Below are 17,943 nucleotides of genomic sequence, written 5' to 3'. Positions count from 1 at the left end.
TAATGGTTGTGCGCCACGTGGCGTGACTAAAACATAAAGGTGACATTAAATAAAGGGATTCGTACCCTGATTTGAATCATAATTTATAATTCGTTATAATATTTTTTCTCATAAAAAATACACGTAAATCAAAAATGGTTCTAATCTCATGATTTTAATCAATGAACAAAACGTCTCCAAAATAATTAAGACATTAAAAGCGTATTGAATGAACGTCGACCCTTAACGGTTAAGTATCCCCGTCGAAAGGGTTGGCTAGAAGGAACAATGGCCACACTGCGAAGACGAATGATTCACTGATCATGAACAAAGAGCGCTTCCAAAGAGCCAAAGGCGACGAACCCACCCACGTCCATATTGAAGTACAACTGTACCAAGATTTGACGTGATGTACAGATGAGGCTTCTCAACGTCCTTACAACGGTGCCTAGATAACAATGAGGCACAAGAGGTCTTTTAGGCAATCTTTAGCTCTAAAGGTTTTGAGACATGAGTACTATTGGCATACGCTTAAAAAAGACGTGTATCAATATGCTCGGCGTTGCGATAAGTGCCAATGATATGCCACAATTCTTAGAGCGCCCCCAGAAAACCTAACTTCCATTCTTAGCCCATGGCCTTCGCCAAATAGGGGGTCGACTTGATCGGACATTTACACCTTGCATTAGGAGGCTTTAAATTTGTCATAATCGCCATGGACTACTACACTAAGTGGGCCGAGACGAAAGCTCTTACTTCGATCACAGAGGCTGTCTGCACAGGTTTCATTTGGAACAACATTGTATGCACATTTGGGATTCTGCATTCGATCGTGTCTGACAATGGTAAACAGTTTGACAATGCCGCAACGTGAAAATTTTACGACGATTTGGGCATTCAAAAAAACATCTTAGTGCCGATACATCTGCAATCCAACGGTCAAGTTGAAGTCGTTAACAAAATCCTGAAATACACCTTGAAGAAAAATCTTGATGACTTGAAGGGAAAATAGGCTGAACAACTCCCGAAGGTCTTATGGGCATATAGGACGACCAGTCGAACTACAACAGGCGAAACACCCTTCTCTATGACGTATGGAGTCGAGGCAGTGCTCCCCGTGGAAATTGAGACGCCGACATTAAGAACGATCGCCTACGAGGACGACGCAAACGTCGAAGCAATGAACGGGGAATTCAATATGTTAGAGGAAAAAAGGGTCGACTCTCAACTAGGTTATTGTTGGCCCCACTGTCACCGACTCCCTCAGCATCACCACGCTGGTCACCAATAGTCTGGTTCCCGGCAGCGGCGTTTACTGGGTTCATCGGCGTGTCCTCTAACGATGACATCAAATGTGGCCTTTAATCTCGTTCAGCGAGGGCTGTGGGCATTCTTTCTACAGCCACGAGTGTCTCGACCTGCTTTTGAAGCAGGTCAAGGCGATCTTGGGGGTTTCCAGTGGCCGTTGGATTCACCCTGCGATTGGGCTGCACTCCTACCGGTTCCTGGTTGCCGTTGGGTGGATTCGTCAGATTCCCCCATTCAGTGGTAGGATAATGGCCTTCCTGGCTTTTCTGATTAGCCGTCATACTGCGAGTTGTTCTCGGAGGCATGTTCACTGCTATTGTTGGATTTGATTTCTGGGTATGGGCCCTCCTTCTAGCGCCAATTGTTAACGATGAAATTTAGTCAACCCAAAATTAAACCTCTTCGTGTAACGCCCTCCAGAATTAAACATGTTTAATTATGCTAAACTGTAAGTCATTAGTGTGCCTAATTTGATTTCCACAATTAATTAAGGAACCTTAAATTATTTTCAGTATTTATGAATTCACCCCAAAAGTTTTTGAAAATACACTTAAATTTTAATGCATTTTCCTTTTTTTCATTTTTCTTTTTCTTTTCCTTTTCTTTTCTTTTTCCTTTTTCTTTTTTTTTTCTTCTTTTCTTTTTCCTTTCTTTTTCCTTCCAGTGCAGCCCAGCCCCCCTCTCTCTCTCTCTTTCTTTCTTTTTCTTTTTATTATTTCCTCTGGTTCTCCCACGCCCACCGCCACCCACCTCCCTCTCTTTCTTTTCTTCCACTGCCAGCCACTTCCTCCGGGCTCTCTCTCTCTCCCGCCGGCCTCACTCTCTCTCTCTCTCCATTGCTCTCTCTGAGTTTCTCTCTCTCGGCAGTTTGGCTGAAAGATAAAAAAAAAATGAAAATTGGGAGAAACCGAGGGAAACGAAGCTCCATCAACTAATTTGAGGTAAAACCCCTTGAAACCCAATCTTTGATTCGAATTTTAAGCTTGAGAAAGTTTAATTTTGGTTATATTTGAATAATTTTGAGTTAGGGTTTGGATTTGAAAAATTGTTGTTAGAATTGAATGAAATTTGGGGGTTTTCAGTTATTAGACTTGTTTAATTGATTGGAAACTGGTTTTGATGGATTCTGGATAATCTATTTTGAAATTGAGCTTGAATTGCAGGTTTAGCATTTTTCCTATTTATGCCGGCATGCTGCCGAAATTTCTTTAAAAAGTTATTTTTAAACTGAAATTAAATAGGAAACCAAACTCATGGATTGGATTTCAATCTTTAAAGAACCCCCAAACTGAATTATAAAATCAATTGTGAAACTCATATTTGAGTCAAGGCACACTAATAGGAAACAATTAAACATGATTGAGCTCAATTCGTTTTAGGAATGAGAAATATATCCTAAGACACTTCTTTTGTCATAAATCTAGTGGAGAAGATCGAGTATTAAAGCTTTAAGGCAAGCAGAGCTAGGGTTACGTGAAGATAGCCACAGGTTTGACATCCAAAAAGGTAGGATATTGTTGTCCATATCCTTATTTGCCTCACTTTAAATGGTTTTGGCCAATAAAAATATTTTTGAACAAAACATGTTTCAAGAAAATGATTTTAAAGGAAATAGCATGAATAATGCTATTAAGTTTTTCAATGATTTTGGAAATGAGATTTTAAAAGATTATCATTTCTTAAAATGAAATATTTTAAGGAATGATACAACGCATGATGGCCACAAAGATCGGGATATGGGAATCATATCCTTGGGGGCAGGTCCCGAAACCTATACGGAACCACTTCTTGCTCAATGGTGTTATGGCTCTACACATTTTCATTAGACATATACTTTTCTACTACTATGTGAGTATTTCCTTTTTTTTTTAAATGGATGACCGGTTCCGGGTGCATGTCTTCGGACCGTGAGTACCTTATTTATTATGTTTTATAAGCTTATGTCCTACTGGGCCTTCCGCTCACTTTTCAATGTTTTCAAATGTATTAAACCCCTCTAGGCGACGCAAGGAGTAGTGCGGAGTAGGTAGCTGAACTCGTCCCTGAGAAGTGAAGAGTTGTATTTCCTCTTTTCCTTTATCTCAAGGCAAGTATAAAATTATAGATTGTAAACTTAGATATTGCTAGACTATGGTTGATGTCACATTTACTTTTATTTAAATTCATGTATGCTAAACCTGTGAGAGTTCCGAACATGATACTAGGGGCACAGGTTTAAACTGTTTTGGTCAGAAATTCCACCACCCTTCTTGAAATTAAATTTCTCTTAAATGCAGGGGTTTGTTTGGAAATACCTGGATGTTTTGGATTTGAAAAGTTAAATTTTAGCACAGTTATTTGCTAATCACTTTCTTAAATAGGTTTAAGTTTCTAAACAAGCATCTACGTCACTAACCTCTGTTTGGGGGCGTGACACTTCGGGAACACTCGCAAATGTCTCTCATGAATTAATCAAGAAAATAAATGCAGAAAAACAGAGGATACAAAAGTTTAGTGGTTCAGCAGAAATTCTTTACATACGACCACTTGCAGATGCACTAGTATTATCATAATTACAATTCTCTCTTGAAGTAGTAAAATAGTGTGTAAACCACTGAATGGAGGAGACATGCTCTATTTATAGGCCTTTCACAAATCAGAGACCTCATCTCCATTTGCGCGGGGATCATCTCCATATTTCTAAATCTCAGGATTTGACAATTGTGTTTCCACATTTGAATGACCAAATCGGAGAAATTACCTTTATTAGTCATCTGATTTATAAATTCGAATATGGACAGTTGTTGTAGCTTATCTTTTCCTGATTTGGCAGGATTTAAGTTGAATCTGACCAGGCTGCTCTCTCAACGTCGTGAACTTCACGGCTTAGGCGGAGTTCTCGACACATATCCTCCTCTTGTAAGAACTCTCGTCATCTTGAGGGCATTTTACGTATAACCATTTGCTCGACGTCACCGATCAATTCTCGGCTAAGAACGTCTCGACGCTTGGCAATCAAAGGAGCGGTCGATTTCTCGAACGTGGTGTAACAATTGTTACTGATCTAATTCTTCTATATAATTTATTGATATGGTTTTTCTGTGTGTAGGAATAAGTTTTCATTGTTATTTTTTCTTAATGAAAACAATTGTTACTTTATTTGTGGATAGGGATATCATGACATGTACAAAAAAGTGCCACACTCTCAGCAACGACATAATACCACATTAGAAAACATGCTTCCTACAGCGAACTAGCTTTTGGATTGAAAATCACTTGCAGCAACTTTGGGAAGTCATATAGCTTTGTATTTAGCTACAAAATTTACTTCAGAGTTGATAGTACTTGAGATCCAGGAGTGCAGATGTGGAGTGTCCATCATGCTTATGATCGAGTTTGAGTTTACTACGCTTGTGATTAGGGAGTAGTGCAGCTTTATTTAGATTCGATCACGCTTATGATCAAGGAGTTTTAGCTATTATTGCTATCAAGGAATATACAAGAGCTTTGGAAGGTGATCGACGATGAATCCTGGCAATCCAACAACTTTTTGACTTCATGTTTGTTGACAGAACTAAGGAGTACTTCCTTCTTCTTCTTCTTCTTCAGCTTCTTCTTCTCCTTCTTCCTTTTTTTGTGGAGAAACTGGGATATTGATAAGCCACTTGGCCCCCTAGGCGAGGGGGGAAGAGAGACAAACAACAGAGGAAGTTCTATGAAGGTCCTTTCTTAATCGGAGCAAAAGATTCAGCCAACATTAATCAGGTAAGTACTCTTTTTTTCCTTAAACACACACTAAAGGGGTGATTTTGCACGTGGGAAGTATACATGTAGGTGTGGAATGGTAGTGCTTCCACTAAGACTTGCCAAAGTTGTTTAATTGGTCTTAACAGCATGCCATGAGAAAGAACTATGGAATAGCTCATGGTAGTGAAATCGTCCATTTCGCTACTCGATGCACATTTCACCACCTTCATTTAGGCACTTGATCATATTAGTCACTTTTTTTTCCTTAACAATAACTACTAATATGGTTTGTCATTTTTCATAACCATGATTAATTGAGCAGCTAAACATTTACTACAAGAACTCTCACCCAAGACAGAGTTCTAGAGAAAACTCTCTAGCTCTTTCCACTTCCTCAATCACGGGGAAAAAAGCTATTCCCACCCCTTACAATTCTTTCCATTAAGGCTCTGTTAAGAACTTAGAGCTTTCCTACATTCCACCCTTGTATACTTTCTTTTGATATTATCCTGCAAAAGCCACAAGGTTGTGTTAAAGCTGTCTCCTATTGTGATGTCGGACTATGCACTCAAGTTGGGGGTAAGTTCTATTTGACATCAAAAGAGAAATGTTCTATTTTTGCTAACTTTGCTAGTCCTCCTCAAGGCCTCCCCCTTATTGGGTGGTTGAAGATCAAATGGTATGTTCGGTGGTGGTTGCTGTTGAGAGGAACTATTTAGGTGCTGTTAAGCGGTTTGTTTCTACACAAGGGTTGTTTCGAATGCTAAAGTGGGAGAGGAGCTAAAGCTGGCTGTTAATCATGAGAAAGAAATTGGTCTGAATGCAGTAATTGTTTGAACTTAGGATGTGGTTGGCTTTGTGTTCATCTTGCTTTATTTAGCCCTGTTTCCTCTATGTGGGCTTGTGTTTTCATTTGATGAGGTGTCCTTTCAACGAAAGAAAAAGTAAGTCACGCAGAAAGGAAACTTGGTTACAATTTGCAAGATTTATTTGCCACAAAAGAGCTAGTTTTTTCAGCTTACTCACAATATGTCAAATTATCACTCTTTAACAATATGAAAGATCACTCTTTCATATTGGTGTTTTCATTCGATGAGGTGTCCTTTCAGTGAAAAAAAAGTAAGTCATGCAGACAAAGATAAGTTACAAAGGAAACTTGGTTACAATTTGCAATATTTATTTGCTACAAAGGGGCTAGTTTTCTTCAGCCTACTCACAATATGTTAAATTATCACTCTTTCATAATGGTTTCTTTTTCAAAGGTTTTTCTCTCTTTCTTTATCTATATTGTATAAACTCATAGTTTCATGCCATACTTGTGGATGAGGATCTGTAAGCCAAGTTTTGCCTATTTTATGAGATTCTTACAGAGGATTTTGAAATGAAAAGAGACGGAGAATGTTGAGATAATCCCACTAAAACGACAGTGAGTATAAAATAGATTACATTCTCTCAGCCTGCTGAAACGCAACATTTAAACTAAGGAGACTACCAACAAGAAAGTGACACGTGGAATCTTCATCGACTTATGGCTTTCTTCTTTGAGTATATAAAGGCTACGTGTATTGTTGAATAGTCTTCTTCTTCATCTTTGTATTTTGAGATTACAGATAGTGACAGAAACTCTATGAGAGGTGATCTAAGCTCTAGAGAGAGAAAATCTGTCGATAGTCTTGTTGGGTATTGAGAAGATTTCTGGGTTGTGATCCAAGTTGAGTAATCTTCTCTGTAATTTGAGGCTAGGGATTTCTCTGGGTCAAGAACTTAGGGTTCGTGGGTTCTCTTCTGTAATAGTGAGTGATTGAGGGTGTAATCAAAATCAAATAGTGGAAAGAGCTCTTGTGAGATAGCTCAAACAGGACGTAGGTCAATTTTTCCTTTTGGCCGAACCTGTATAAAACTCGCTGTTGTTCTATGTGTTTTCTTGATTAAATCTTGAGTCTTGGTGTTAGAGTTGTTCTAACAGAGAAAATTTAAGACGAAAAGAGACGGAGAAAATTTAAGGTAATCAATATATCTACCTCAAATATTGTTGAAGTACTTATAATACACATTAAGATTTTGTTGATTCCTTCTGCCTATCTATCATGCCTACTGTGATGGTCCATCTATGTAAACCATATTTATGAGATACTGCAAAACAATTTGGCAAGGATATAAACAAATAGAAAATTGGTTGGGACAAAGATAGACTACTGATATGGATTTTTAATGTCTATTCTCATCTTCCCGAATGCAGATTACTGATGATGCATTCATAAACATTGGGAAGCAGCTATTACTACAACTCAAGAAAAGAAGGGGTTCCTCTGGCACAATTAAAAATTCACACTGGCTCAGTCAAAAATATTTGTTGAAAAAAGGACTTAAATAAGTTGTTCTCTCTCTCTCTCTCTCTCTCTTAAAGAGAAGGCAAATTAATTTAAGTTTCCCAACATTCCTTTGGAGGAATGACTTCTACTGTATTGGTGCTAATAAAAGTAAATGAGAATGGTTCTTGTTGACGGTGAAATTTTGTCAACAGGATTACGCCGGGTCACCCCTTGGTATCCCGTAGGGTTACCGGCCTAATACTGGTTATATACTGAAAATAATGCTTGTGAAGTGTTTGAATAAGCTTTGTGGTGAAAGTAATATGAGTGTAATGCTTGAATGAAAGGGCACACATGAAATTTATAGTGGTTCACTCTGTTAATGAAGAGTTACATCCACTGTGTTTTTGCATATATCTTTCCCATTCTTTAATTACATGTAGAGTGAGGAAGAGAGATGGAGAATCCGAGAGAGAGAGATCCCTTTCATTCGGGGCCTTACCCCTTTTATAGCCCAGAGATTACTTCATGAGTGGTTTTTCTTGGTAGGCCCATCCACTTGAGTAGCCTACTAGCCTATGAACCCAGAACCCATGCCTGTCACCACATTTTTCACTATTCACTCATCCAATTTGTCCGCTATTGCGGCTATGCACATCCCCCTTTAATCTTACACCGTCCATTAAATGGTGGTTTATGGGCTTGTAATTAATGCCTACATTACTGACATTCTTCAAACCCAGACGTAACTCCTTTGTCCACTCAGGGGCCTTTCTGGAGATGTGGACCCATGTTTATACGGTCGGCTTCCTATGAGGCCTCTCCTCCTTGGAAGGGTCGGCCGTCTGGAGGCCTCTCCTCCTTAGAGGCGTCGGCCGTTCGGAAGCCCTTAGGGCTCTTGGCAGGTTTAAGAACCTTCTTCATGGAGGCCTCTCCTCCTTGGAGGGGTCGGCCTCATGGAAGCCTCTCTCCTCCTCGGAGGAGTCGGCCGTTCGGATGCCCCTTGGGGCTCTTGGTAGGTTTAAGAACCTTCTTCATGGAGGCCTCTCCTCCTTGGAGGAGTCGGCCCTCATAGAGGCCTCTCCTCCTTGGAAGGGTCGGCCTCATGTACCAACGTGGCAGCGCAAATTTTTTCCTACAACATCTGCACCCCCCCCCCCCCCCCCCCCCCCCCAAGGTCGAGGCTTTCCTTTGGACTGCCTCGAGCTAGTTTGGGATTTTGGTTTAGCGCCTCTTTTTGCTTGCCAATTTATTTCCTACTATAATGAATCTTTGGTTGAATCCTCCTTGGAAGAGTTGGCTTTTCGAACGTCCCTTGAATCTCCGCCCTCTTGCGTTGACCCTGAATCCCCAGGGATATTTCTACCTAGGTTTTGTGGTGGCGCTTCGAGGTTCGATAGGCCTCTTGCTGCTTTTTTTTCCCGGGCTCGGCGCCTGGTGGCTCTTTGACGGCTGCCGAGAGATTGAGACGGTCGAGGCCTCGGATTGCCTCTGTTTTCACTGTCCTCGATCCCTTCTGGGGCACCTTGGTGGTCACCATCATCCTGGTTCCCAGCCATGGCAGCTCCCGGTGGCCTCGGAGCGTCTTCCAGAGGCGGCATCGAGTTTCTCCCATCCAATCGCTCGACCACGGTCATTAGTCCCCACACCAAGTCGGTCAAAGTGTTGAGCTGGGCCTGCATCTGCACTGGGTCAAGCTGTGGAACCCCTGGGGGTAGATCTTTGTTTCTTATCGGGGGTTGGTTTTCGCCACTCCCGTCATTCACCGGATGTGTGGTGGTTTCCTCCATCTAGCTGCCTTGATTGATGGCAACATCTCTTTTTCTTGGAGGCATGGTTGCTGACTACTTCTTTGTTGTCGGGGGTCAAACGTATGAACCAGAGATTCTGGGTTCGGTCCCCAGTGGAGTCGCCAATTGTAAACGGTGAAATTTCATCAACAGGATCACGCCAGGTCACCCCTTGGTATCCCGTAGGGTTTCCGGCCTAATACTGGTTATATACTGAAAATAATGCTTGTAAAGTGTTTAAATAAGCTTTGTGGTGAAAGTAATATGAGTGTAATGCTTGAATGAAAGGGCACACACGAAATTTATATTGGTTCACTTTGTTAATGAAGAGTTACATCCACTGTGTTTTTGCATATATCTTTCCTATTCTCTAATTACATGTAGAGTGACGAAGAAAGATGGAGAATCCGAGAGAGAGAGAGATCCCTTTCATTCGGGGCCTTACCCCTTTTATAGCCCAGAGATTACTTCATGGGTGGTTTTTCTTAGTAGGCCCATCCACTTGAGTAGCCTACTAGCCTATGAACCTTGAACCCATAGCCTGTCACCACCTTTTTCACTGTTCACTCATCCAATTTGTCCGCTATTGCGACTATGCACATCCCCCTTTAATCCTCCACCGTCCATTAAATGGTGGTTTATGGGCTTGTAATTAATGCATGCATTACTGACATTTTTCAAACCCAGACGTAACTCCTTTGTCCACTCAGGGGCCTTTCTGGAGATGTGGACCCATGTTTATACGGTCGGCTTCCTATGAGGCCTCTCCTCCTTGGAAGGGTCGGCCGTCTGAAGGCCTCTCATCCTTAAAGGCGTCGGCCGTTCGGATGCCCTTTGGAGCTCTTGCCAGGTTTAAGAACCTTCTTCATTGAGGCCTCTCCTCCTTGGAGGGGTCAGCCTCTCCTCCTTGGAGGGGTCGGCCTCATGGAGGTTTCTCTTCCTCGGAGGCGTCGGCCGTTCAGATGCCCCTTGGAGTTCTTGGCAGGTTTAAGAACCTTCTTCATGGAGGCATCTCCTCCTTGGAGGGGTCGGCCTCATGAAGGCCTCTCCTCCTTGGAGGAGTCGGCCGTTCGGATGCCCCTTGGAGCTCTTGGCAGGTTTAAGAACCTTCTTCATGGAGGCCTCTCCTCCTTGGAGGGGTCGGCCTTATGGAGGCCTCTCCTCCTTGGAGGGGTCGGCCTCATGAAGGTCTCTCCTCCTTAGAGGTTTAAACTTCTTCATGGAGGCCTCTCCTCCTTGGAGGGGTTGGCCTTACGAAGGCCTCTCCTCCTTGGAGGGGTCGGTCTCATGGAAGCCTCTCCTCCTTAGAAGGGTCGGTCTCTTGGAGGCATCTCCTCCTTGGAATGGTTGGCCTCATGGAGGCCTCTCCTCCTTGGAAGGGTCAGCCTCATAGAAGCCTCTTGTACTGCGTGGCAGCGCATATTTTTCCCTACTCATTCCAAACAGAACGAGAATCCAATCGGTGTTTATTGGTGAGTAAAAAAAAAAAAAAAGAATGAAGCCATTAAAGTTTTATGTGTTTGGAAGTTAGAACAACATGATGATAATGCATATCAAGAGTGTAATTTGTAAAAAGAATAAATGTAACTCTAATGCACAAAATGTGTGAAACATTTGGATCCTAATTTGACTTTGGAGAACGGGTAGTTTTTTTGTAGTAATAATAACCATAATGCTATCTAGCATTTTTTATTTTCGAAATTCCACTTCAAGTTTCTTACCTAGAGTGTATGGATTCCTCTAAGGGCATGTTTGGTTCATGTGTTTAAACCAGTGATTCTTGATTTTAATATTTGAAATTCAAATTTTTTACGAGAAAAAAACACTATAGCAGAATCAAAATCATGGGTTTAAACGCATGAAACAAACGAGCCTTAAATAAAAGCATTGACCTAAGGCACTTTGAATTCAGGTTACACATACATGGTCTTCAACTTACATTTACATGATTTAAAGATTACATATGGTAACTAATTTGGTTACCAAAAACAAACCAATACAATACACTAACTGAAACAACCACTTTCTAATTATGATTGTGCCTTCCCCGTATGAGCTCCATAGTAGCGATGTGGATATTGCGTGATTGAAGATCCCAACCCAGAAAGGCTTAAAAAAATCTTTGCTCCTGGGTTCTTCCTCCAATTCCCTGTATCTAATTTCCCAGATAGCACAAAGAACAACTATGAAGGTTTCTTTTTCCTTTTCGACTTTCGTGTAATTCGCTGAGACTAAAATGGAGTTTCAGTTTATATACGGCAACGGTTCTTCTGGTAGATTCTTCATGTGTTTCCAGGTAGATCTCAGAAGTATAGGGAATCAAATGGAAGGAGCTCCATTTTGTTCAGAACCATATGATATGGTTAGAGTGAGGATCTTGTTTTTCTCTAATGTTCTCTTCAGTTTTTCTGTAGACTAGTAACATCGATTTTAAGAACTTGTTCGTTAATAATACCTTGTGTGTAACATTATATGCGAAATGTTTTAAGTGATTTCTTCAGTTTTTTATCCCATCTTTTTTCAATCTTTTTTATTGAAAAGCTCGAGAGAATGTGGATTTGAAAGACTATCTTTCAGGTTACCTTTCCTTTGATCTCAACTGTCCCATTTTTCACCAAACGTTTAGTTCACATGCCGGATTAGATCCGATAAAATTAAGGTGCCGTACGGAAGACACCCTATTTATTTATATCTTCTTGGCAGTCATATAGAGAAATTATATGCAAAATCAAATGAACAAGGAAATTATTCGTTTTCATATCCCTATCCTTGTGTAAAAGATTATCATGCAAAATATAGCTTAAATGTGAATCTAACGTAAAAATTGCACGTGTCTGATACCAGAAATGGCATAGTAGTGTTGAGAACTGTTTTATGGTCTCATGATCTCTCAAATTTGCGATCTTCAGTTTGTTTTTGCCACTATAAAGACAGTACTAAATGATATAATATACACTCGATTGGTATTTAGGGCGGGTGTGTGAGTTGCTTTTTATGTATTGAGTCCTGGCTTCAAGTTGAGGAAACGCAAATAACAAAAAAAAAAAAAAAAAATCATATAGAATATTAAAATGTGAAACATCGAAAATCTTATTGTATTATGCCAAACGGTTTCTTTTACAATGTTTCTTGGATCATTGAAAATTTTTCATAAAGAAATAACATGGTTTATGATGTGCATAAGAAAATTATGGAGACCAATTTTTAGGAGATGCTGGTACAAATACAACTTGAATATAAATGGAATTTCATGCACTAGCTAGGAGATTTTCAAGATAAAGAAAGGTACGTGAGAGGAACTTCCCCAGCTATATAACTACATAACTTTGTAACATGCTCAAGACTGGTGACAGAAATTCTCAAATCCCATATATTCTTGGTTCTCCATCTTCTCAACCATATTAGCTATGCCAACCCCACCTGAAACATAATAAGCAACAAAAGAGCTTAAGAACCATCTAGTTAAATGAGCACCGGCAACGTAGCACTGCAATTGTGTAAAAAGAACTGTCACATGAAAAAAAGTAAAATATATAACTGGATTTCACTCTATTAATATATATGGTGATTGCATCACAGATGGTGATAAAAAGTACTTTTCTAGTTAGATGTGTGATAGAGAGAGAACGAGAGAAATTAGAAACTGGAGCACATTGCTTGTGTGATAGAGAGAGAACGAGAGAAATAAGAAACTGGAGCACATTGCTATGAGTGAAAACTTTTTACCTAAGCTGATTGCACTGACAAAGATTGTCAATGCGAGGATGAAGATGATTATAGACGCCCTTCCGACAACTGCGATTATCTTTCTCACTACATGCTGGCCAGTGAAAGCAGCAATCGTTGCAACTAATACAAAATAAGAAGCTGCAGCAAAAGATTGAACTAATTGAGACCATTAGGTTGAGCTGAAGTACTGAAATTTGGCTTAGATTAAGCAATCACTGGTTATAGTTTTCTTTTTTCTTTTTTGGTAAATTGCTGCTTACCATATGGGACTGGAAAACGTTTGAGAAGGTAATATTGTACAACTGACATGGAAGATGAGAAAACCATTGCAAAGGTTGATGTAGCACTTGCTACCTGCAAAACAATTCAGACCTTCATTTTAAAGCTTACTTCACATTTTGTTTCTTCCATGAGAATTTTGAATTCTGAAATTCAATCACACAGATTCTAAGTTTAATGTCAGGTTATATGCCTTGAATCAGGAAGACGCGAATCTTGGTCTCCTTTCCTTCAGTATTCAAATTTTTTAAATAAAACACAGTTTGAAAATTGTAATATACGGTTCACAGAGCTCAAAATGTTACCACCCAACCAAGGTGACAAACCTGTGGGGGAATTCCAAGTTCAAGGAAAAGGGGTCCCAAGATAAAGCCACCTCCTAAGCCGAGCAATCCACCCACCATACCAGCTACTATTCCACAGGAGCAGTAAAGAAAAATCTGATGCAACTTCCAGTTTGTGATTTCTTTTCCCTTTGATGCAATCACCCTGGTGCCTCTGTATAAGCATATGGCTTCAAAAAGTGTAACTGATACTGCAATTGGTACCTACACAAAGATATAAAATTGTTCTAAAAGCATGGAAACTTTTCAATTTACGTAACAACTTTATCTTGATTATATGACTAGAGATATATCACAAAATTCATGATTTTCACTCACAGTGGAGTGTTATTTACACCTTTTTAACCTGCTCAATATATATTATTAGGGTCAGTTGGTACTTAGAATATACTTTCTGATTCCGTTTCTGCCAACAGTTGAAGCTAATAGCTAGATTTTTGTTTCTCAAAACTGATGTAAAAAGTGGCTGGATTTTGTGTTGCTTACCTTTATTATGTTTTATCAAACACTGTTTCCAAAAGTTGTTTTCTAGTATAACAGATTTTTGAATAATCTATCCAAAAGCAGGTTTACCAAACATTGAAATTATCTGATAAGCACTTTTGGAGCTGGAAAAAGGCAATCCTACGATGGGATTTAATTTTGAAAACCATATTTGTTTTTTTAATCTATTATGTATAGATGTTTTTCCTCCTAGGATCCTGATAGATGTTGATTTTGGTGTGTAAATCTTGCCTGCAAGGAGTTTAGGATCCAGAACTTGATGGAGCAAGTTTCAGAATAAGTCTGCATATGAATACACATTCACCGAATCAGTAGACAGAAGATGACTTTATAATAAATATCAAGCCAAAAAAAGGTAGCATATGAATGACAGACACGAGTCCTTAGTTTCGCGGTTTACATTCATTTATAAGAAGGAATTTCATAGTTACTTTTTTTTTTTTTTTATGCAACCTGGTGAATCCTGAGATTTGAAGCTTTTTTCCCCCTTTTATATGATACTAAAGAAAGAAATATATGAGTTACCTTAACAATCTGAACAAAAAGGAAAGCCACCCAGACATACACAAGCATTGATAACTCTTTCCAGTATATGTTTTGCAGCATAGGAACCTGGATTGAGGTAGTGGTGAATTCAAGATGGATGCAAAGGGCAACAAAAAAACAATAAAGTAATCAACTGTTCCTTAAATAACATTTTAATATGATTACAGAAGAGGGTAATTTTTTTTTTTTATGTAGCAATTATAAAAAAAATATATTTCATAAATAACACTGTTCTTGTTACTGCCACGTCAAATCATTCTACTGATTAGTAATTACCACAAGTCACATAGTATGCACGTAATTGATTGATGACAACAACCATAGTTATTTGTGATAATTACTCACTTTGCAGTGAAAAAAAAAAAAGAAATTATAAAAAACAATCCTATTGATGAAGTACTTTTTTTTTAATTATGCTATAAAAAAAATTAGAGACTTTCTTCCGTAGTCTTTTAAAAAATAAATTACAAGTAGTCTTTTATTTTTTAACCGTTAAATTTGTATTAAAATCTATTTATTATACATATTTTTTTAATTTAGTATGATTTTAATCAGATTCAATTTTTAAAAATTGTGAGTACCGATAGGATGGACTACCGAAGAAATTTTCAAAAAAATTAACCTTTGTAGAGAAGACGTGACATTCTTTTGGGACTCACCTCCTCATCATGTGAAGCAGCTGGACCACTTGGTAAAGGTTTGTAGTCTGCGCTAGATCCCTCTGTACTTCAGGAGGTCAGTGTCAACATTCTTTTCAGTTAAAGCAGTATAGTCTTTTAGCTACTTATAAACTGGTTTCTCATAAATAAAATGTGCAGGAGTGAAGAGATTTTCTTTGTGGAACTATCTTGGTATCTTTCTTTTTTTTTTTTTGTAAATGTTCTTCAATTTGACATTCTTCGATGTGTGATTTTGACTCACCGCCAGGTTTGGACTCTGATTCTTCTTCCTGCTCCTTCTGTGCGGCCTGAAACTCAGCAAAATCCGAAACGCCTCATCAAAAATTTGGCAAACAAAAACAGGAAATCATTCTAAAGGAAGCAAGGAATTAGTATGTGAAAATGTTACCGTCTTCATCATTGTCTCTTTTTTCCATGTATCTATACCTTTCAATAAAGCTTTTGCAGATGTACCTGCCACCAACCAGATTATGTATGATGCTTAAAGAAAGTTATCAACCAGATTATGTAAAGTTGAGCTTTTAATTGGAAAAGGTTATTTAAAATAAACTCCTTAGTCGACCAATTTGATAGAGCCGGGACAATTTGGATTAAAATAGGATAGGATAACTAATGACAATTTGATAGAGCGAGGACGCGTTCTTGGGCGTGTTAAACATCATGGACAAAAACAGAATTTGGCCTATAGTTTGGGTACTAAAAACGAGATTAACTCTTCAAAATAAACAAATGAAAGAATCCTCATAGTTGCTTTTGAAACATCACAAAAACTTGCTGATTTTTCTTTTATTTTCCATGGAGTTCATATTAACTCTTTATTAATAGAACATTTATGACATAGAAGAGTCCTGGTTTTTGTGTTGATGAATGACCTTGGTGTTATTACCTAAGAAGAGAATGATAAGCAGAACCGTGACCATCCAATCCGCGAACATCACGTTGAAAGCAACTCCAATGCTGATTCCTAGCATTAGCATGGGCTGAAAGAGCAATGCAAGATCATAATCTATAATGGGCATGTCCAGTGTGGGATGTCTAAGTCTCAAATTGTAGTACACAGTTGACCCTGCAGCGCCCATAATCATGCCTGAAAACCAGAATTCATTACTGTTTATGTACTTCATAAAGTGAAAAGGAATCAAAAACTGATAACAGGGCAAATTTCAAGGTAATTTTAGTTGGTGTAAAATCAGTGAATTTTTAACAGTGTACATGAGATCAAGCTAAGCCAGGCGAAGATTATTCTGTTGCATACTATAGCCTATATTTGGAAATGTGGTTCTAAATGAACTTTCCTTTTATGATCTTTTTTCTTTCCCTGAAGAATTAAAAGAATAAATGCAACAAACATACTTGGATCAAATAGTTTCATATAACATAATTTTTGGTAGGAATAGGTGAATATTTTGGACCCTCAACTGTTGTCATGATCCGTCAGTTTTGCATACTCTTTTAGTTTAATTGGACTTAACACTCAGAAACACACACAACCGGCACGGAATATTCCTACCCAAACCAAGGGATATGGAGCACTTATTTGTTCTATTTTCGGAACTGAATATGTATAAGAAGACTAAGGTAAATAAGTACTTACACTTAGAAATGGCAGTAGAAGACTTAGGGTCGAAACCAACAATCAAAGTAAGCATTGGAACAAAAATTCCACCACCTCCAACACCACCAACACTTCCCAAAGCCGCACCGAAGAATCCAACTATCGATCCCACCACAATTTTCCAACCAAATTCCATCTCCTGCTCAACAAATACAAAATCATGTCATAATCATAAAACACACCAAATTACTACATGAAAAAGAAACCAGAAAAAATATGGGATATATACCCTTTGCTTTTAGGCAGTATTTGCTTTGTTTTGTGTTGGTAAAATGAGATGCATCATCAACAGAAAGGGGAAAAGAAATGCTTAAAAAAAAAAAAAAAGAAGCCATTCAGTTTAAATGGTATTATATTAATTATACTCACAGGCCAAACATGTTGGTAAGAAGACTTCCCACTCTGCCACAGAAAATGAGCTACTCTCATTAAAACTCCTTGTTGCTTCTCTTCCACATCAACAAAATTTTCCGGGTTTAATTTATCTTTCAAAATTCTCTCCCCAGAGACAACTTCATTCATGATCAGCAAGCAAAAAACCATCCATACTAGTGCCGCAGATACCGAAAACGCCTTCTTCCGTTTCACCTCACCTCCTGCCATTTAAGTAGTATATAGAAAACAATGCACTTAAGAGGTTGTCTATGACTTGTTAGAGAACCTCTTTCTTTATATATTCTTCTCCTGTTGATACTTGTTCCTCTTCCTTTTTTTCTTTTTTTTTTTTTTTTTTTTGTGTGTGTGTGTATCTTCTATTGAAGGAGTTCCTAATTTCTATTCTAAAACTCCAATAGGAACTCACAAATTGGAGTTACCATGCAGAAATGAGGTGTGATACTTTAGTACCTCTGCCTTCTTTTAGAAATTTATATAAATACTCTCTCACAACCCCTGCATATATAAGTTTGGGGTCCAGTGATTTTAAGTTCATGAAAATTTAAACAAATATTAAAAATAAATTGGGCCCCAGAATCTAGTTTTGCTTCTTTTGTGTTTTTGAATACGAAATGGCTTTCATGGAAGTGAAAGATAAGCAAGAGACAAAATCAATAGTTATAAGCCGTACTTCTTTTGCCTGTAACTTTTGGGTCTTTCTTTTGATCTTACCGTTGGATTTGAAAAATTTCCCCC

At 38.6% G+C, this 17,943-nt stretch overlaps 1 protein-coding gene across 1 annotated transcript; it reads right to left on the bottom strand.

Moving 5' to 3' along the window:
* Positions 1-12,223: 12,223 nt before the first annotated feature.
* On the bottom strand, positions 12,224-17,697 carry LOC21409465 (sulfite exporter TauE/SafE family protein 3). The gene is made up of 12 exons (XM_024177168.1): positions 17,182-17,697; positions 16,792-16,951; positions 16,084-16,284; positions 15,586-15,650; positions 15,439-15,484; positions 15,177-15,238; positions 14,497-14,583; positions 14,203-14,253; positions 13,450-13,671; positions 13,105-13,198; positions 12,842-12,982; positions 12,224-12,535 (listed from the first exon to the last, which is right to left on the bottom strand). Exons 1-12 carry the CDS (start codon positions 17,413-17,415, stop codon positions 12,453-12,455), a joined length of 1,446 nt encoding a protein of 481 aa, XP_024032936.1. The 5' UTR covers positions 17,416-17,697; the 3' UTR covers positions 12,224-12,452.
* Between the last annotated feature and the right edge of the window lie 246 nt (positions 17,698-17,943).

The sequence above is a fragment of the Morus notabilis genome, unplaced genomic scaffold (assembly GCF_000414095.1).
Source record: "Morus notabilis unplaced genomic scaffold, ASM41409v2 Scaffold184, whole genome shotgun sequence".
Taxonomy (NCBI): domain Eukaryota; kingdom Viridiplantae; phylum Streptophyta; class Magnoliopsida; order Rosales; family Moraceae; genus Morus; species Morus notabilis.
This window is presented reverse-complemented; position numbering and strand designations above follow the sequence as displayed.